The 22,008-nt window shown below is 43.9% G+C and overlaps 1 protein-coding gene across 2 annotated transcripts in view; it reads left to right on the plus strand.

Moving 5' to 3' along the window:
* Positions 1 to 598: 598 nt before the first annotated feature.
* Positions 599 to 22,008, plus strand: part of PHF12 (PHD finger protein 12) — a gene marked incomplete at its 5' end in the record, with an annotated part of 42,158 nt that continues 20,748 nt past the window's right edge. Inside the window, 2 exons of one of the 2 annotated variants that reach the window (XM_081109900.1) lie at positions 599 to 1,185; positions 1,820 to 2,001. In XM_081109900.1, the coding sequence (XP_080966026.1) occupies positions 1,120 to 1,185; positions 1,820 to 2,001 (248 nt within the window). Of the gene's footprint in view, positions 1,186 to 1,699; positions 2,002 to 22,008 lie in introns of those variants that run through there. The other variant, XM_081109899.1, reaches the window with a different exon arrangement.

Here is a 22,008-nt window from a genome sequence, read left to right on the forward strand (position 1 = left end):
CTCTTTAAGAATATGGCGCCTGGTCCAGCCACACCTGGCGCTGGAACCAAACAGTCCAGCGCAACATCCCTGGGAGTGCTGCTGTCACCAACAGCCTACCAGCTCCAGCCAACATCACACCTTATCCTTCCTGTTCATGCCTGAGGATTCCAAGGACATGATAGTCTATATCCCGTTACCAAAATGGCGAAAGGAGAAGCATTCTTGTTAGGGCCTGCAGGTGACAATACGCCTGCGTGAGAGCTGGCTGTGTTGTAGGCGGGAGAGGAACATCCTCAACACGCCTGCGCAGGAACAGCGTATTCTCGGTCCATATACAAACCCCAATGGATGAAGCGTACTCCTGTTTCTGCGGCTGCGCTGTGACCCTTACGCGCTCTCCCAGGCGCCTGCGCGATTCCTCAGGTCCCGCCCTTTTATCTCAGTGCGCTGGCGCAGGGGGAAAAAAGCCAGGGTTTCGGCGCTTCAGAAGAATGCCAGCGCGGCTGCGCGCTGGGGGGTACCCCCTCATTGCGGCTGCGCGGGAGCCCGGCCGCCGGCTGTCACTGCGGTTGCGCGCGGCGAGCGGCGATCCCCGGGCGCCTGCGCGGGTGGCTTTGCGGGCGCTCGCGGTAAGTTTGCGCCAAGTGCGCGGCAGCCGGGACGCAGACGGCGGCGGCGGCGAGAGGCGGAGCCCGGGGACCACCCCTCATCACCCTCCCCGCAGTCACCTCACGTACCACAACCTCACCTAACCTCTCACCCCCCCTTCGAGCCCCCAACCCCGGGATGGCAGCGCGCGCCAGCCTTCCCTGCCGGACCAGCGGTCGCCAGCGCCGGCTCTAGCTTGTGGGACTAGGCCCCGCCGAGGCCTGACCCCCGGAGCCGGGACCCACCGTGCAGTCAGCCACTGGGCCGGGGCTGAGGGGCCGCTCCCCCCTCACGGCCCGTAGGGAGGACGCTGCCATCCCGGGGACTGGGGGCCGGGGGGTGGGGGGGAGCCAGGGCAAGGAAGTCGGGACCTGTGTTGAGAAAAAAGAAGAGGGACCGGGGTCAGGAGCGCCCCCTCCTCCCGCTTCCCCCCTCCCCCCGGGGTTGGGGGGGCCCGAGCAGAAAGCGCCCAGCCCGGGAGGTGGATGAATGTGGGAGAAAATGGAGACCAAGACGATCGTGTACGACTTGGACACGTCAGGGGGGCTGATGGAGGTAAGAGGAGCCCTCCTCATCCCCTTCCCCCAGCGCCGGGAGGGAACCTCCGCCCTCCGCCCCACAAAGCGCAAGTGGGCCGGGGGAGGAGGGGGGTTCTTTCCACCCAGACTCTCGCATCTTTGCAATCCGAGGGGGCCGAGCGCAGCCTCCGAGGACGTTTGCAGCAGCCTCACCACCCGCCGCCCTCGATTTGCTCTCCCGAAGCACCAACCCACTCCATCTCGTTGCACCGGCGGGCTTCCCCACCCCCTTCTGGTCGGCCCCTTTGTGCTCCCACCCCCCTCCCCAGCACGCCCGGGTACCGGGCTTCAGGCCTCTCCAGAGCCCAGCTTGGAGTCCCCCACTGTCCATACAAGGAAGTGGCGAGCTGGGAACCGCGCACCCTCTCCCCATCCCCCTACCCTGATTCTCCCCATTTGGAAGAAGCTGCTCTCCTTGTTGTGCTGCAGGAACACGGTTAGGGTGGGCTCCCCCTGGTTCCGGGGGCCGAGAGGTTCTGGGAGCAGCCTGGATGGGAGGAAGAAGGACAAAAGGGGGGAGAGGGGTGGGTGACGGAGAAGCCGCGCCGGAGGGGCGGCGGGCAGCCGGGGAGCTCCGAGTGTGCACACACGCCGTGTGTCTGTGTGTGCAGCAAATCCAAGCGCTGCTGGCACCCCCCAAGACGGACGAGGCCGAAAAGCGGAGTCGGAAGCCTGAGAAGGAACCCCGGAGAAGCGGCAGGGCCACCAACCACGACAGCTGCGATAGCTGCAAAGAAGGGGGTGACCTCCTGTGCTGTGACCATTGCCCTGCCGCCTTCCACCTTCAGTGCTGGTAAGGTCTGCGGACACCTTGGGAGCCCCATGGTGGACCCTCGTTGGCACATTCCTTCACCCGGCCTACCCCTGCCTGCCAAATAACGGGCGCCTGCAGCCGCTAGATGCCTTTCTGTCGCCGCTGGGGCGAGCGCCTCCCGGCCCCAGGTGTATGCAGGGCTCTGGCCGTTTGGGGGGGTGGGGGTGGGGAGCAGCGATGGGTCCGGACCCCGAGGTGGGGATTGGGAGGAGTGAGGAGAGCCCCGTCTGGGACTGGAAGTCGCCGGGGAGCCGGGACTGAGCCTGCCGGGCACGGCCGGCCGTGGCGGGGAGGAAGGGGAGGAGCTCTGGGCCCTGTGCCGCTCGCGCGCCCGCCGCCCTCGGGCTCGGGCCGGGCCGGGCCGGGCTCTCCTCCGGGGGGGTGCGCGGAGCCCTCGGCCGCCAGGGCTGCCCAGGTCCAGACCCCGGGACCCGGCGTCCGGGCGCTTGCGGCTGTAGAAGAAAGCATGGAGGGTGTCTCTTGAGTCCGCCTCTTCTCTGTCTCTCTGTTTACAATATGGCGACCTGTCTTTAAATTATATTTTTATTCTCAGCGCCATTTTGGCTGCATATATGATTTGCAAACGCCTCCCGGGGAACGGTGGGGTTAGCCCCTGGGTCCTTTCTGCGGAAGCTCCTCGGAGGCCGAGGCTGGGATCTCACCGCTCTGGTCCCCTTTCTCTGCCGCCGCTTGCCCCCTGTTGCCTCTCGAAGCTGCCTCCTCCTTCCCCGCCCCGTGCTGCCGCCTCTTAGGAAATCGGGCCCTGTTAGACAATTAAAATTGCCCTTGGGCGCCGATTTCACTTATCCGCTCTGGATCGGCGAACCCTTCACCGCAAGATTATTTGCTGCTGGGGCTGGATTGTATGCGGTGGCTCCGCAAGGACATTTTTAAGGAGCGGAGAGATGGGAAGCTGTGCGCTTTTTTTACACCACCACCCCCCTTACTGAACTCGAGGGGAGGGGAGAGACCACGGGAAGAGAGGGAGGGACCTGGGTTGATGGCCCGATGCTTGATCCTCCTCAGCAGCTCAGCCCTGAACAGTCAGGCCAAGAAGAGTTTATACTCCAGCTTCTGCCTGGAGAAATCACCTCTGCCCTCCACAGAAAACCCCGTAATTTGCTCATAGAACCCAGATTGGGTCTCATTCTGTTTTTCAGCAACAGTTGACTGAATGGGCGGTTGTGGAAAGAGACAGGCTGCAGAGAGAGGGGGGAGGAGAGGGGCGGTTTGTTCCACCCGTTTTTTTCATGTTGTCTTGTTTAGCCCTGTTTAAAAAAAATTTTTTAATGAGGTTTTCCTTAGGACTGTACACAATTCTATTCAAATTCCATGTTTCAGTTTGTGGAATAGCACCTATTGTATACTTACACTAATTGCAGGTTTTGGAACACCTATTAAACAGATGATTGATCCTGGGCAAATTAAGTCTGTGGTCAGAAGTTATGTAGAAAGCTCCAGTTACCATTCCCAAAATACTTTTGTCCAGGAGGGCACCCCATCTTGGCTTTTAATGTTGCAGAAACAAAAATGATTATCCTGGAGGAAGCTTTGCTGCTAGCTTTAAAATTTTTATTATGAAATGACTAATACCAGTAGGAAGGGTCTGTGGGTTTATCCTTTTTATCCTATAAGTTGTAATTCACCTGGAGAAAAAAAATCTCGGCAAGTTTCCTGTTCTGTTCTTGCCAATGGAAACAGTTTTTACCTGAATACGTTGCGTTTCTTACAAGTTATTCCCAGTTGCTTACATTTTTTTATTGTGCTTACTTAATACATACACCAGGACTGAATTGTAGATTGCTTGATTTTAAATATGGCTTAATGTTTTACCTAACTTCTTAAAGTTAGTGTTAACCATATTGAGTGAAAATTTGATAAGCTCTTTATTGTTTTTAGTCTCGTTTGTTTAATAAAACTGAAATTGTTTATTAGAAACTTTAGTCCTGGAAAAGTGTACTGTTTTGCCTGACATTGGACTTTTAAACTCTAAAATCTAACCTCTGAATCTTTTAATTAGGTGAGTCTAAATCTTGTCAAGTTGTACAATTAGCAGTTTCCACTTTAGCAGAGAGGAGAGGGGGGAGGACTTTTTTTAGCTGTTGGTGAGATTCAGCCTTGCCAGACTGTGCATTTCATTGAATACTTTTTATAAGACCATGAATGGGAACTGGTAATCAGAGATTTGAGAATCCTAGTAAACGAGGTAGGGCTTGTTTCACATCTCCAGTTCCCCCTTTGAAGATGCCGGTACTAAATGTACCATTAACTTATCTGAGTTATTATATAAATCACAAAACATTCTAGATAGTGGTACAAAAACAGGAAGCCTTGTTTTAAGTGTGGCTTATCCCATTTTCCTGCCTCCTAGCCTAGGCTCTTTCCAGCACAAGTGAAGTGCTTCGTTAGCCATCTCAACCGAAGTGGCTAGGTCCAGCAATTACTTAATGGTCTCAGAAAATTTCGATCCTGAGTGTGTTCTCCTTAACTTGTCCCATTGCTTTCTTGACCCATGTGGGAATGAGGTTAGAAGGTATGCTTATATTTTCTCTTGCTTCCCTTTCTAACTAGCTAAGCCTGGGTTATTTAGGTAAGCATAGGGTGATAATTTTCCTCATGTACAGAATGTACAAGAGTGAAGATGGAGTTTTGCAAACCCCGTAGGTCCTAACTGCAGTGCTACTGTGGGTCTCCATTCAAGGCTCTGAGACAAGTCATTTTTCAGTCTCCAGTGCGCCTTGCCAGCTTGCCTCACAGTGAACCGGATCTAGTAAAATGTTCCAGAAGTAATTCTAGGCAAACTTTACTTCCTGGGTTTAGTGACAGCCACCACCACCAGGGATTTTTCTAAGATAAACTACTGGAGGAAATGACTGGTCAAATAAGCTGTTTTAATTGTCTTGTCTTGTCTCAGGGTCAGTGCTTTATATGAAGAACAGTCCTTTTCCCAATTAGACTGGGAGTCCTATTTTTGGGTTTTCTGTAATGATCTGGGTGAGGAAATGAATTTTCCTGTACTCAGTACCATTAACTCACTAAAGAATTAAACTTGAGAAGCTAATGATGTTTTCATATTTGTTTAAGTGATAGTATAATCATTTTATCCAAGTTTAACTGGTTATCAATTATTCAGAGTGGTAGCAGGGGTTACTAAACCTGCCCCTGGAGAGTTGGAAAGAGATATGTTTTTAAGTGTTCCCTGGTGAGCCTGACCTTTATTATAATTATCATGCCATAAGTTGAGCCTTCTGAAAATACTGGTCTCCGTGGACTGGTCCCTAAAACATCAGTTTAAAAAATACTAGAATAACTGATGGAGCTCTAGTTGCCACTGACCCATCTTTCTGTTTGAGATGGATAGAATTATTCTTACTGATAGAGTATCATAGGGCATTGATAATGAGGCTGACTAGAAACTGGATGGTTTCCTCTGATTGCTTTCTCATGGCATTTTGCTCCAGACTGAGGGACCAAAATGGTCTGATTAAGAAGTGCGTCTACCTCAGCAGACCTCAGCATGGTTGCTTCCCGTCAGACAGATTTCTGTAGCATTTGCCTCCGCATGTTATATTTGGAATTGTTGGCCGCTTTCCTCTCTGGTGTTGGCAGCAAGATCCAAAATGAGGTTTTCGAAGAATGAAAGTAAAAAGGTCTCTGTGCACAGGCAAAACTAAGCTCAGCTTAGAGTTTTGCATATTTAATTTTCAGTGAGTCATAACAAGAAAGGTTTCACACATAGAGTAGAAAACTGCCTTACAGAAACTATTTGCCATGTGAACTTTTAAAGAGGTGGTTTTTCTGATTTTGTTGTATTTAGCTCCTCATTAGAATAGTGTCAGGCAAGAGATTAATTAAAATACATTTATGTTAACATTATCTTATGAATCTGTAGTTTCTGACATTGTAAGTGCTTAGAAGCCTGGCACTGAAGAATTGGAGGTGGCAGCATCAGGACTGCCTCCCCTTACTCTGCCCCCTCAGTAGTGAAATGATTGAACAATAAACCTAATTTGGTTTTATGTGTATTTTATGTATTTACTTTTGCATTTGCTAAATTGCATTTGTAGTATTCTTAAGTGGTCCACTCAAACAGGGAGGGTCCATTGCCAATCACCTTCAACTCAATATCACATGTATGCTTTGTAAACCTATGATGGGGCTCAGGGACTAATTCTTATTACATGAGTGCTTTAATCCAAGGATAAAGGATAATCACTGTTCAAAAATATAAGAATAATATTTGGTATGAGTTGTTTGCTCACAAAATGTTTGTGACTCAGATGGCTTTTGTTGAAAATGGGAAGCATGGGAAGTATTAAAAGTGGGAAAAGAGGTAATACTCCTCAATCATGTGTAAATGTGTAAAGACATGTTTTAGGCACAGCCTTTATTTTTAATATGGAGATGCATTTGTATTTATTTTAAGTTCTTAAGTATGTCTCCAAAAGAATTTTTTGACAGCCAAATCATAAAAATTGCACCCTGGCCGGGTAGCTCAGTTGGTTAGAGCATTGTCCCCAATATGCCAAGATTGCAGGTTTGATCTTCAGTCACGGCAAATACAAGAAGCAACTAATGAGTGCATACATAAGTGGAACAGCAAATTGATGTATCTCTCCTCTCTCTTAGTCTCTCTCAAATCAATAAATAAAAAATTTAAAAATAAAGTAAAATAAAAAATTATTTGATTTGGACTGAAAAGGGATTCAAATAGTCCTGTGTTAAATGAAACAGTGGGTTTTGGTAAGCTCTGAATGAAATTGCAAGTGATACTCAGAAGGGCTCAATGAGTTTTCAAGGTTCATCCTTGTAGGATTTATCAGTACTTTCTGTGGCTGAATACTATTCTGTGTGTGGCTATAATACATTTTATTTATTCATTCATTAGTTGGTGGAAATTTGGGTTGTTTCTACTTTTTGCTATCATGAATAATGATGCTATGAACATTCATGTGCAAGTTCTTTGTGTGAACATCTGCTTTCATTTCTCTTAAGTGTATATTCAGGAGTGGAATTGCTAAGTCACTCTAACGTTTTACCTTTGAAGATCTGCCAGACTATTCTCCAAAGTGGTTGCACCATTTTACATTCCCACCAGCAATGTATGAGGGTCCCAGTTTCTCCACATCTTTACCAACCCTTGTTATTATCTGTCTTCTTTATATATATATATATATATATATATATATATATATATATATATATATTATTGATTTTTTACAGAGAGAGGATGGGAGAAGGATAGAGAGTTAGAAACACCGATGAGAGAGAAACATCAGTCAGCTGCCTCCTGCACACTCCCTACTGGGTATGTGCCCGCAACCAAGGCATATGCCCTTGACCGGAATTGAACCTGGGACCCTTCAGTCCGCAGGCCGATGCTCTATCCACTGAGCCAAACCGGTTAGGGCATTATCTGTCTTCTTGATTAGTACAAAGTGCTATGTCACTGAGATTTAGATTTGCATTTTCCTGCTGGCTAATGAGATTGAACATCTTTTCATGTGCTTATTGGCCATTTGTATATTTTCTTGGAGAAATGTCTATTCAGATCCTTTGTCCAAGTTTAATTGGGATTTTTGTTGTTTTTTTATTGAGTTTTAAGGGGTTTTTCTATATGTTCTAGAGATACAAGTCCCTTGTCAGATACATGATTTGCAAGTATTTTCTCACAATTTATGGGTTGTCTTTTTATTTTTCAACTTTTGAGTCTTACCTAGAGAAAGATGGTAGATTTAATTACAGGTTAATGTCTATGCCTGTATAACCTATGTAATGACAGTGAGTAAACTGTTTCTTCTGTGAACTGCAGTCAAGATGGTGCATCTCAGTGGAGAGAACCTTACAATGTGCTTTGGTGTGTTGCTGTTTCAACTTTTCTGAGTGATCCTTCTCAACAAAGAAGTCTAAGGCTGAAAGTTACCCTAGAGGAAATATAAAAAAATCCACCACCTGCCTTAAGCAGGATGCCCACCCAGCACCCACCAGCCACAATAGAAAATTTCTGTGTATAGGCACTTCTCATACATGGGGGCTCCTAGTTTAAGGAGGAAGATTTTTTAAAAAATATATTTTATTGATTTTTTTACAGAGAGGAAGGGAGAGGAGAGTTAGAAACATCAATGAGAGAGAAACATCGATCAGCTGCCTCCTGCACACTCGCTACTGGGGATGTGCCCGCAACCAAGGTACATGCTCGAACCGGGGACCCTTTGGCTGTATCCACTGAGCCAAACCGGTGGCAAGGAGGAAGATTTTAATTGCCTCAGTTTGATTGGTAACAGCTTGGGATGGAAATAACTTCAAATCAATTAATGAGCTGTCTTTTGAACCAGTTAACAAGGACAAAAAGATTTTTGTACATTGGTGAACTCACCTGTTTATATGTGTCTTTATATAAGCCCAAGTAGCAATAAATAGGGAGAGAATATTTGCCTGCAGGTTTTATATAACTTGTAAAAAGAAACAGTCTGCTTTGATGTTCCCAAGAGGATTTTTTTTGTTACCTAGAAATGCAGTTGTCCTGCTAATTAACAGAAATGGGTACATCTTTTCTTCTACAAGAGACAGGGCAATAGAATATAGATGAAGCTGAATGTTGTTTGCTTTTGGTTATAGACAAGAATGTTGAAATCCATCTTTATACTAGCACATATAAAACAATTCCTTGGGTGTATAGTTAAGCAGGTCACCCTAGTAGAATATTCTGGTTGGGGTTATGATGGACTTACGATAATGTAGCACAAGCTCCTGGAAATGCATTATTTTAAGGTACCAGAGTTTTAAGTGACCAGAGCGGGGGGGGGGGGGGGGGGGTTGTTTTCCCACCTCCACTGTGCTTTTCCTTTTACTTAGAGTCCCCAGGGAGTACAACATGGCCAGCTGCATTGCCGTTGAATGAGTGACACTTATAAGAGCACCTCTGCATAATGCTATCCTCCCAAGAGATAGGACAAGAGTACAGCTGTCCCCCTGCCAGTTTCCTGAAAGAGGAGGACATTGTATTCAGTGCAAGTCCTAGACCAAATTTCAGAAAGGCACTTTGGTATTGCGGATTTGTCACCATGCCCAGCACGCATGCACAGGTCACTAGCTGACTGCTTTTCCCATGACTCGAGAACAGTTAAGAATAAGGTGACTCCTTTTTCTGCCTACCTCTTATGGATATCAAAATCCTTATCTTTTAAACCTAAGGTTATTTCTAAATCTAGGTCTCAGCAAATAAGAATAAAGATGAAGTTTTAGCACAATTGTGTGGAAGGCAAAAGACACTGAAGGAAACAATAGACACTGATAAAAGGAGAAATCATTGATTTTACCTATCAGCAAAGAGGAACTTGGCTACTTACTATATAGAGTGTTGGTGAATTCACAATAAGCAAATACCAAGTACACCTTACAGGTTGATAAAATTATCTAATAAAAACTCAACTCATTCAAAGAGCTCCTTTCCCTTTTACAGTTGTGTACTAAATGCTCACTAAACTACAGTTTCTGGTTTACAGTGGTCAACTTATGATTTTTGTTTATAGTGCAAAAGCAATACACATTCAGTAGAAACCAGCTAGGCTAAGCTATGGTCAGTGGGTTAGGTTTTTTAAATGCATTTTCGACTTACAATAGCTTCAACTTACAATGGGTTTATTGGGATTTAACCCCATCGTTAAGTCAAGGAGCATCTGTACTTGAAAGCCAGAGGCTGACCCATTTCCTCTGCTCACGGGTGCATAGTACTAATGATATTACAAATGAGAATGTGCAAAGATAAACACTGTTTGGGGAACAGAAATTATGTCTGGGTTCTTCCAAGTGGATGGTACCTTTGTTAATACAGACATACAGTGCCCTAGCCAGTTTGGCTCAGTGGATAGAGCGTCGGCCTAAGGACTGAAGAGTCCTGGGTTCGATTCTGGTCAAGGGCACATGCCCGGGTTGCAGGCTCGATCTCCGGTAGGGGGCATGCAGGAGACTGCCAATCAATGATTCTCATCATTAATGTTTTTCTCTCTCTCTCTCTCCCTCTACCTTCCTCTCTGAAATCAATTAAAAAAATACAAACACGGAGTGACCATTCCTTTCCCTCTTAATTACATTTGCTTTCCTGTATGTTAATGGCTTTGGTGTTTAATCTTTGCCCTTCCCCTGTTTTCTGACAAATTGTACAGCATATCTCTCAGAAAATGTTTCCCAGTCTTGAAAGGACAAAAGACAGAGAGTGACTGCAGGGCAGAGGAAAACTCCATGCCTAAACCAAGCCATCAGTCCACTGATTTAGGCTCTGCATGAGGCTCTTTTTGAAATAAGCTTGAGTGAGCAAAAAAGGACTCTGCAGGGTTTGAATTTAACCATAATCCAAAGACATCACTTCACCTCTAGTCCAGGCAGGAATGGGGGAACCGCTCAGAGTTACTAGCAAGCTTCCCGTTCCAGGGTGGAATCCTGTTTTTGACAATACAAGCACATTTACAGGCTTTTATCCAACTGTGATATTCAAAGGGATGTTGAGTATTATTTTTCTCATGTCTGCAAGAAGCTAATGAAATGTACAGCACTTCAAGTGGATTTAGATAAGTCTCTATGTTACAAACTTGGGCATTGTGGAGCTACTCTTGTTCTGCTTTCCACCAGTTATGAGCTGTGACGGAGCTGGTAGCTTTTTAGTTCCCACGTCCACTGAACATGGGAATTAAATCAGTAGAGTTCTACTGATTCTTGGTTTTAATGAAACTCTGGAAACATTAGAGGGACACTCTACACAGTGTACTTTTTCCATTGACGGTCATCAATTATTGATTAAAATGCATTATGAAAATTATACACCATTAAATGTGTATAAACCTGTAACTTTTCATAGTTCTATACATAGGTTTACTACATTCAACTTTCTTTGAGCTTGCTTGCCATTTTTTTCAAAGAGCATTTTAAACCAGGGAGAATTTTGGCACTAATTTTGGCCTTTTTATAAACATTGTTTTGCTTTTTCTTGTTTTACTTTATCCCTCTGTAGCCCTTACGGTTTTGCCTGGCACAGATGACACTTAGCAATTCTAACTAAATTCTAACGCCTAATTCCATAATATCAGGCATTTTTGAGTGCAGGCTGTAGTTTTTAGGTGTTGTGGATATAAGCTGAATAGTAAGTAAAGTGTCTGCAATTTAAGTTATGGGAAAGAGCTCATGTCAAAGGCTTGTGTGCTTATTGCATACAAGCTTTTCTAATATCTTAACATTTTTGTGCACACATTCAGGTCTTTAGGATGATCGTTCTTTGATTAGGGACCATCTAGGAAGAAAACTGGGCCAAAGGGAAAAATCATGGTTCTCTGTCTCTGAGAAGTACGTTCAACTCCTAAATAGGTCACTGTGGGTATAACTGGAAGGCTTCAGCAGCCCAAGTCAGCACTTAGCTGTGGCATCAAACCACGACAGCACAGTTTGACAGCATGCCCAGGAGATTACTTCAGTCATGTAGGGCGGGGGAAGCGTTGAGGTTTATGAGTAAAATTGGGGGAGGGGAGAAAATAGTGGTCAAAGAAGGAAGGAATAACCTCTATGCTGTTATGGCCCAAATAATAGCATTTCCCTCCTTCCTTATTTTTTTTTTTTTTTTTTAATAGAAGACCCTGTCAGTAGATGAAGCAGAAATTCTCCTTAGGGAAAAGTAGCTGGGTCTTAAGTAGAAACCTGTTCTCTATATACAAAGTGGAACAAAACATGGCTTACAGTTTGTATGGAAAATAATACAATAATTAATAAATGATAACACAAGAATAAACTTTCGCATATTCACAACTGTAAAGCTACTTTTGTCCCACCCTGTTTTTAGTAGGATTTCAAATAAAGACATTGTTAATATTTTCTTAGTTTTCCCAGTCTTTATAGAATTTTAGGTTCTATATCTATATATAAGATGTAAATTGGTCCAGATTCCCTGAGCTAGGTCTGTAAGAATAGTGTGGCCTGAGTATTACTTTGTTCTTGATAGTCCACTAACATTGGGCCACAGAACAGTACTCAGTTTTGTTGGTTCCTCTTTCCAATGGCATGTTCCCTAGGAGTGTTACACAGTGGCTGTTGAGGCCAGAATATTGACTCTTCCAGAACAGGTGGGCTCCTACAGCTATCATGAGGTGGATGAATGGAGCCCATTTTCCATTCTAGAGAAGCCAGAATTTCAAGAATAGCCAAACTAGTAATAATAGATCAGACCCTGTAAGCACCTGGGCTCAACTTATAGAGAAGTTAGCAGAAGCAAACACCTGGTGTAACTGTTGGTGCTCTACCCTCACTCCCTCCTCCTTTCCGTGCACTAACTTGTAACCCTCTTCTCCAGGTGTCCTTCACCGGGAGGATGTCACAGGCCAGCTTTACTTAAAATTTGGGAGCACAGTCAGCTAGTTTGAAAGGATTGTAGCCTGTGGAAATGACGCAACTAGCTAAGTTTCTCAATGGGGTATTTGTAATGGCCTGGCACTTCATTGGTCTTTTTGTTAACATTGCTACTGAGGCTTTGCATGAAAACCAGCAGTCCTTGTATTTTTTACTTTGTGGTGTTAACTGTATTTGAGTCAGTCAGTAGCTGGGATGAAGGAGAGTAAGGTATTAAGGTTCAGGGACAACGCCTCCCCCCCTCCACCCCCATGAACTTTCTCTGTGCTTTCATCTCTCCAGTATCCTTCAATGTGACCATCTTTCCTGCCTTTGAAAGGTGTACCATATTTGAAGATAAAAGCTGGTGACCACACAAGTGTCCAGGGGAAGCTTACTATTTCTGCTGCCATTTATTTTTTTTTTTAAATATATCTTATTGATTTTTTACAAAGAGGAAGGGAGAGAGATAGAGAGTTAGGAACATCGATGAGAGAGAAACATCGATTAGCTGCCTCCTGCACACTCCCTACTGGGGATGTGCTCGCAGCCAAGGTACATGCCCTTGACCGGAATCAAACCTGGGACCCTTGAGTCTGCAGGCCGACGCACTGAGCCAAACCGGTTAGGGCTCTGCTGCCATTTAAATTTCATTAAATTTTGTTCCCTCAAAACCTAAACCATTAAATTTGAGTATATTAATACAGCTTTCAATTTACATTTTAAAATGTATTTTCACGTTAAACTTCACCCTGGGCCTCTTAGCTTTTCCAGGACAGTAGCTGGTTTCAGTTTGTAAAAGGCTTGTTTTCTGTGCTCATAGGTTCCTTTATAGATCAAGATGTCTTCTGGGAGCCCAGTCAGTGTTGCTCAGTGGTTGAGCATTGGCCTATGATCCAGGAGGTCATGATTCGATTCCCCATCAGGGCACATGCCCCGTCTGTGGGCTAGTCCCAAATGGGGGGCATACAGGAGGCAGCCAATCAGTGATTCTCACCACTAATGTTTCTCTCTCTCCCCCTCTCCCTTCCTCTCTGCAATCAATTTTTTAAAAAGTAAAAAATTTAGAACAAACTGAAAAAAGATGGCTGCTGGGAGGCTGAAACCTGATTGTGGTCCTGCTAGTAGTCACTTTTACTCTCATTTTGGCTGGTACCAACACATTTCCGGAGCTAGCAAAGGATAGCAGGGCGAGTTAGAGGGAGTAGTCCTGTTCTGAACATGTATGGTATTGTCTTTTGCAGTTGGTATTACACAATGCCACTAAATATAATTGTAGGATTTTTATCTGGTAGTGGACCTCAGATGGATGAATGGGATCCATAAACTATGAATTTAAAAATCAAAACTGTTTAGTGCTATTGTTTGCTTGCTGAATACCCCACCACCATCAAAAAAGGGAGATGGTGCCCTAGCCAGTTTGACCCAGTGGATAGAATGTTGGCCTGCGGACTGAAGGGTCCTGGGTTATATTCTGGGCAAGGGCATATGCCTAGGTTGTGGGCTCGATCCCCAGTGGGGAGTGTGCAGGAGGCAGCCAATCAATGATTCTCATCATTGATGATTCTATCTTTCTCTCCTCCCTTCCTCTCTGAAAAAAAAAATATATATATATATATATTTTTTTTATTTTATTTTATTTTATTTATTTTATTTTTCTAAGGGAGGTGGGCTGTGACTGGTTTGGCTCAGTGGATAGAGTGTTGGCCTGTGGACTGAAGGGTCCCAGGTTTGAGTCCAGTCAAGGGCATGTACCTGGGTTGCAGGCACATCCCCAGTGGGAGGTGTGCAGGAGGCAGCTGATCGATGTTTCTCTCTCATCGATGTTTCTAACTCTCTATTCCTCTCCCTTCCTCTCTGTAAAAAATTGATAAAATATTTTTTTTTAAAAAAAGGGAGGTGGTATACAAATGATGGTAGGGGGCCATTGAGATCTTTCTTAGTTTAACTGATATTTTATTTCAACTCATACTGCCATATGTGGCTAGAGAGCTTCTGTTGCTTGGAGAATCAATGGATTCTGACAGGAGGGACTCTACCAGTTCATGCAACCGACCTCTTTTAGAAGGCAACCCAGATGGAAGGCTGTTAGTATATTGTGTAGATATGTTGTCTACATAGTGTTCCTATTAAGTGTTTGTTTTAAACATAATATTTTGTCAGCCTGGGAAGAGAAAATGGGAGTGTGTTTTTTCTTAAATATATTTCACCCACTTGCTTCCTTTTGTCCTAAGACATACACTAAAGCTTTTACTTTGGTTAAATGATATTGTCTTTCTGGCTGCCTTTGGCTCAAGTTTTAAAATGTCAATGTCACTTAGCTGGATAGACAGTAACCTAATATATTTTTAAAAAACAAGTCCAGAACGCAACACCATTTTTATCTGCGTGTTGTAATGTAAAAAATAGGTCTTTGAAATAAAAGGCAGTCTTTTTGCTTCCCTATCTCCCTTTCTTCCTCCACCTCTCCCTTCCCCCCTTTGTTCTTTTGTTCCCTTCCCCCTGCTCCCTTCCAGTTCCATATTGAAAAACTGCTTGCGCTGGATGGATAATTAACACAGAGCAACAGGTCCCACTGGTGGGGACTAAATCTGAAGTAAATGTTAATGTCGTGCAGGTTCACGTGCATTAATAAGCGAGGGAGATGAGTGAGGTTAGACTCAGATCAGCCATACTAGGGTATGACTTGAAATAGATCCTCTTAATTAGAGAGCCAAGAACCATGACAACTACCAATATCTTCCACCTGCAGTGGTGAGCTGCAGCCTCATTAGGGAATGAAAGAGGCTTTCTGAATTAAAATTGGGTCTGTCCTTTAGCTGTAGTTGGAGTCATCTGGCTATAGGCTTTGAATATTTGACATGGAGGGGTCTGTCAGTGCAGGCTTTACAGTTAACTGAGAGGTGTGTATTTGTGGTTTTCTCTTCGATAACTCTGAAATAGACCTATGTAAACACCCTTATCAACAATGGATTTGTTTATGGGAGTCTAGATGCTAGAGTCCTACTGCAGAGGTTGGCTTGAAGAGTTTTACTTTTGAAAAATTAATGTCCTTCACCAGCTTTCTAGTTGGTTGGTGTACAGATATTACTGTTAATAGTTTATAGGCCTCTTAGGCCTTATAGAGAACTACACCAAACTCTTAGACACATATACTTTAATTGTATAATCTCTGAAGATTTAGAGTTCTATTGTTATGAATTATTTTATAGCTAACAGAATGTCTTTTAAGATTGGGCAGTGGTTAAAATAAAGAGGGAGTTGGAAAGCAGTGAACAGGTACTTTCTAGCCAGGACTTGCAGTCCAGCGCTTTTCAACAAGTGATCTGGAAGGAAACATCCACAAGCAGTGAAGAGGGGAAGGTATTCTGCAGAAGCTCCATCCTCACGGGGTACCTTCTCTGCCGTGGAGAAGAGTACCTATCTCAAAGTACTGTATAGGCCATATTCTTTGGAAGCCAGAAAATAGAGGTCCTTGGCCTCTTAGCTTAAGAGCTACCAGTTTCCCAAGACAAACCTGCTCATATACCACAGCCAACTATTCCAGGACTCACCTTCCTTCTCAGGACTTGGACAGTCCTTAGAAGAAATCTAAAGGCTCAAATACTATTATGCGCTAGATAGACTTAAACATCGATTCTCAGAAAAATGCTCCCACTCCCACAACCTTCTTTTTATCAAGTAACTTTTCAAAATTCAGAATATACCTGCTTCTAAAACCATAGTTTCTTTCTGAATACCTTGAGATCCTTAATTTTGCCCTCTTTAAAGGATCACTGGCTGAACTATCATTTGCTGAGTAGCTCTGGATTGTGGAAAGAGAGTAGAGAAAAGGCCACTGTCACCTTCAGGTACCTAGTAACCAAACATCTGGGGCTCTTTGCTGAGGTTGGCACCCATGAGCAATTGAGTCTTATATAAGTCTGTACGGCAAGAATCACTTTGTAGTTGATTGTATGTGGTCGCATTGCCAGCTGTCCTTTTCATGTTGTCTGTAGCCTCTGATCCCTGAGAGCAAGGATCATGTCTGAAATCTCACCACTTAGCATATTGCCTAGCATGAAATAAATGTCCAATAAATGCTTGAATAGACAAATGACCTTGATCCTCTCTCCTCAAAGGCTATGTTTCTTGCTGGGGTAGATCATAACTTTGTTTGCTTTATATTCTTTCTTCAATGTGGCACCTCCATTGTGGCATTGGTTAGTAAGCAGTGGGAACTCAATAAATATTGACTGATGAAGAAGGAAATGCTTGACCTTGAAGTTGAGGAAGATACCCTGATAGATATTCTAATGTGTTCCTTAGAAATAAGAGAACTACTGAACAGTCTTTAAAAACAGTTTGAATTCAAGATGTGAAAGAACTAGAAAACTGACTTGGGTTCTATTTTTTTTTAAATATTTTATTGATTTTTTTACAGAGAGGAAGGGAGAGGAGTAGAGAGAAACATTAATGAGAGAGAAAAATCGATCAGCCGCCTCTTGCACACCCCCTACTGGGCATGTGCCTGCAACCAAGGTACATGCCCTTGACTGGAATTGAACCTGGGACCCTTCATTCCACAGGCCAATGCTCTCTCCACTGAGCCATACCTGTTAGGGCTTGGGTTCTAATTCTGCTGCTTATTGGTTACATGGCTTTAAATACATTTTTTAGTTGATTTTTTACAGAGAAGAAGGGAGAGGGATAGAGAGTTAGAAACATCGATCAGCTGCCTCCTGCACACCCCGTACTGGGGATGTGCCCGCAACCAAGGTACATGCCCTTGACCAGAATCCAACCCGGGACCCTTCAGTCCACAGGCCGACGCTCTATCCACTGAGCCAAACCGGTTAGGGCAGCTACATGGCTTTAGATAAGTCAGTTTCCTCACCTGTGCGATGGGAATAATAATTAATTCTCACAGTATGGTGGTGAAAATCAAATAAGAGCATCTGTGAAAACACTTTGTGAACTGTGATACACTGTCTAGATGTAATATCACTGTGCTATTTCTAACTTTAGTGATTAGGAAGTACTGTCTTTAACAGCAGCACTGGCTCATTATAGTATTTTCATGGTTTTCACTGCTTGCAGAAACTCGGATAGAATAATTTCAGCACTACCTGACTTTAAGCTTTTAATTATTTCCTTTAGTAGAGAATGGCCCTTGGCACCCTGTCTTCATTGATACATCAGGATGAGAGGGAGCTGGGACAGAGCCTTGTTTTTCTTGACAAGCGTATCATTAATTTTCAAGAATCTGACATAAGTACATGTATAGGTATTCCTTTTTTTATTGTACTCCTCTTTCTTGTGCTTCACAGATACTGTGTTGTTGTTTTTTACAAAATGAAGGTAAGACCCTCCAGCAGCAAAAACCCTGCAACTTCTTGAAGGTTCAAATAATGGTTAGCATATTTTTTAACAAAGTATTTTTTAATTTATATATATATATAAATATAATATATATATATAGTGGTTTGTTTTTTGTTTTTGTTTTTCTAGACAGTGCTGTTGCACACTTAATAGCCCTGGCCGGGGAGCTCAGCTGGTTAGGTGTCATCCTAATATGCCAATGTTGTGGGTTCGATCCCTGGTCAGGGTTTATACAAGAATCAACCAATGAATGCATAGATAAGTGGAACAACAAAATCAATGTTTCTCTTCCCCCTCCCCCCCCCCGCCTTTCTCTAAAGTCAATAAATAAAAATTTGTTTAAAAAAAGACTATAGTATAATATAAACATAACTACTATCTGTACTAGGGAACCAAAAATTTGCATGACTCTCTATTGTGATACTCATTTTAGTGCAGTGGTCTGTAATTGAACCCACAATATCTCCAAGGTGTGCCTGTAATTATTTCAGAGTTGCACACTAAACTTAGGGGTACGTCATTCTTATGGGGGTAGGAGCTTTAAGGTGGGTGGATGAGGTGGGGAACTTCTCAGGATGTGTACTTGAGTCCCCTGAGGCAGAATTTCCTTTCTCTCTGGAATCCTTTCCCTGTTGACAATATTTAATGTGGAAGAGAACTAGTCTATTTGCAAAACAGCCTTTTTCTGGAACTGGTTCCTGAGCTTTTTACCCCAGTAACAGTCTGTCTTTCCTGGAGGCATTTCATAAATCCTTTTCCTTTTGAATTGAAAAACTGCCATCTAAATTGCTTGAAAGGAATTGCTAGTAGCAAAGAGGAATCATCATTATGAGAAAGCTTTATGATGGGCAATTCCTGTGTTCCAGCTATGCCTATGATCATTTTCTAGAAACATAGACAGACCTTCCTTCCTTTTCAGTCCCATCTTAGATATTATTTCATTACTGTTTCTCAAGATAACCACATTTTCAAATGTATTTCAAGATGCATGTTCTGTCTCTAAGAAAGCAGCAAAATCCCAGCAAGGCCTTACTGTTTTACGTGTTCTACATTAATCTTGGAGATAGCCCTCTCACTTCCCTGCATACTCCCTAAACTCACAGTCCTCATCCCATACTTTAGGGCAGACAAGAGGAGCCTGTGGCCATAATCTAGAATTCTGAAAAATGTGTGTTCTTAAACTTGGTATCTCTAAAAGTGATCTTTTAGAGACCAATCAGGAGCTACTTTTGAAAGCCTCTTAATAAGAATTTTAAGCATTTCACCCTGGCCGTTTTGGCTCAGGATAGAGTATCAACCTGCAGACTGAAGGGTCCCAGGTTTGATTTTGGTCAAGGGCACATGCCCGGTTGCTAGGCTCAATCACCAGTAGGGGGTGTGCAGGTGGCAGCTGATCAATGATTCTCTCTCCCTCTCACTTCCTCTCTGAAATCAATAAAAAATATATTTTTAAAAAATCTAAACTGATTGCATAAAAATTAAACTCACACACACACACACACACACACACACACACACACAGAAGAGAAAGAAGGCCCTGACCAGATAGCTCAATTGGTTAGAGCATCGCCCAGATACACCAAGGTTTCAAGTTTGATCCCTGGTCAGGGCACATAGAAGAATCAACCCATCTTCTATATATGTAAAAGGTTAATATGCAAAGTATCCCCTTGAGAGTTCAGGAGACCAGGGGTTTGATCACTCACTATGACATGCATTGACCACTAGGGGGCGGCACGGAACGAAGGAAGGCCCTAGCCCGCAGCTGGGGAAGGAAGGCCCAATCAGCCCTGATCGAAGGCCAGGCCTAGGGACCCTACCCGTGCACAAATTTCATGCACCGGGCCTCTAGTGAATGCATGAAGAGATGTTCCTCTCTCCCTCTCCCTTCCTCTCTCTCTAAAAATCAATTTTTAAAAATAAAGAGAAACAAGAAAGCACCGTGGCCAGGTGGCTGTCAGAGAAGGCTTCCTGTAGGTAACACCTGACTTGAGCCCCTATAAAAGATGAGTCCACCAGGTGAAGGAGTGGGGAAAGACTTGGCTTTAGTGGTTGTGAACAGTGGCCCTGGAATGAGCAGAAACAGAGTTGAGAAACAGTATAGGCTGTGTAGGGGGCCACCAGACTTAATGGAGCTGGAGAAGGAGGTAGGGTTCTGGTCACGGGGTCTTATCTACAACATTGAGGAGCTTGAACTTTATCCTGTAATGGATGGGGTGTTATTGAAGGGCATTTTAATTTGGAGAGTGATCTGATCTGAATTGTGTTTTAAATATACCATTCTGCCAGCAGAGTTAGAAATAGATTAGGGAAGCATGAAGGGTAACCAGGAGGCCATTCACATCTTGGTAAAAAGATCTAAGCCTGTACAACCTTGCCTTGCCCTTCTCTGCTTTACATGTGGTGTAGGGTATCTTGATTCAAAGCCAGTAGGCAGATTTCTGAAAAGAAATGATGAAAAACAGAATCAGAAATGACAGCTTTTTCAGGGTTAATTTTAATATAACAGCTGCTGAAGCATAGCAGAGTCTGTAGACCTTTGCAAATTACATGTGTGCATTTCATTAGTTTGGGTGTGGTCTATGCAGAAATACATTGGAGAGAACAAAGGTAGACATTACAGGTGATGTTCACCCGTGGTCCTCCAGGGCTTGAAGACCTATCCGCACAGGCCAGTGTCCCTCCAGTTTTCTGCTTCCTGATACAGGTCCTCCTGTGATCCCACCAAGGTAACAGGGAAGAAAGGGAGCAGTGAGGCTTGCTGGGCATCCTGACATGTATGTTCAGGGCTCTGGGGAAGTGTGGAGCTAGGAAAATTTGCCAGCCCGAGGCTATTTTAAGTAGAAACGTTAAAGCAGGAGAGCATTAAGCCCTGGGACTTGAAGGAGTGTCCTTATACACTCAACCTTCGAGTATGTTTGTTTGTTTGCTTGTTTGTTTGTTTTTATAATATCTCGGATTCTTTGAAGAAAAATTTCCTCCTTACCATTCCAAGTAAATACCTTCAGGAACCAAATGTAAGAATTTCTTAAGCATAAGTGTAGCCTATTCTGTATAGCAGGGGTTTTCAAACTTTGGTGTTGAGCATAAATTGCTGAGGCCTATCTCCAAAATTTATGATTCAGTGAATCTGGAGTGAGGTCTCAGAATTTGCATTTCTAATAAGTTCCCAAATGATGCTGCCAGTCTGGAAACCACACTTTGAGAACAACTACTGTATAGGCATTATAAATATGAGCCTCCCAAGGACTTAATAAAGTCTCATATGGATCTTGGTATAACCTTAATGGAAATCAATCACCTGGAGAATCAGTAAGGCTAGCCCTACACAGCTTTAATTTTGATTCAGTATTGACTTACTGAGTAGCTACTGTGTACACCTCTTATAAAGATACAAAGAGGGAAGAGATTCAACCCTTGTCTTGGTCCCTCTAATAAAAGAAGTAAGAGAACTATCACATAAGGGAAAGCATGAGAAGTGCCAGAAGTGAACCAAAACCATGCCGCCAGGGGTCTAGGATGCTTGAGTAATCCCAGTAGAACACCTGGAGGAGCTGTCCTTAGTGTGCCATTGTTGCTGACAAACTGCCCCAAAACTCCGTGGCTTAAAACAGACACTAGTTGCCAAAACCGGTTTGGCTCAGTGGATAGAGCGTCGGCCTGCGGACTGAAGGGTCCCGGGTTCGATTCCGGTCAAGGGCATGTACCTGGGTTGCGCACATATCCCCAGTAGGGGATGTGCAGGAGGCAGCTGATCGATGTTTCTCTCTCATCGATGTTTCTAACTCTCTATCTCTCTCCCTTCTTCTCTGTGGAAAATCAATAAAATATATTTTTAAAAAAAAACAAAACAGACACTAGTTATTATCTCTCACAAGTCTATAGGTTGATTGGGCTCAGCTGGGTGGTTTTCCTGTTCTATATGCTGTGGTCTGGTACTGCAGTCATGTGGAAGCTCATCTGAGCTGGCATGGTCCAAGATGACTTGGTCACATAGCAGTAGTGGTGCTGGCTGTTGGCTTGGATTTCAACAGAAGTTGTTCATTGGAGCGCCGTAAGTCTCCTCTGTGTGGCCTCTCACAGCACAACATCAGGGCTCTGAGGTGGAACATTCCAGGCATGTAAAAATGGAATCTTCAGGACCCAACCTTGGAAGTTACAACATTGTCACCTCTGCTACATTCTGTTGGTCAAACAAGGCACAAGAACAAGTCCAGTTCAAGAGGAAGGAAATAGACTACTTCTGGATGGAAGGAG

Source organism: Myotis nattereri (assembly GCF_964212035.1).
Source record: "Myotis nattereri genome assembly, chromosome: 16".
NCBI classification, from domain to species: domain Eukaryota; kingdom Metazoa; phylum Chordata; class Mammalia; order Chiroptera; family Vespertilionidae; genus Myotis; species Myotis nattereri.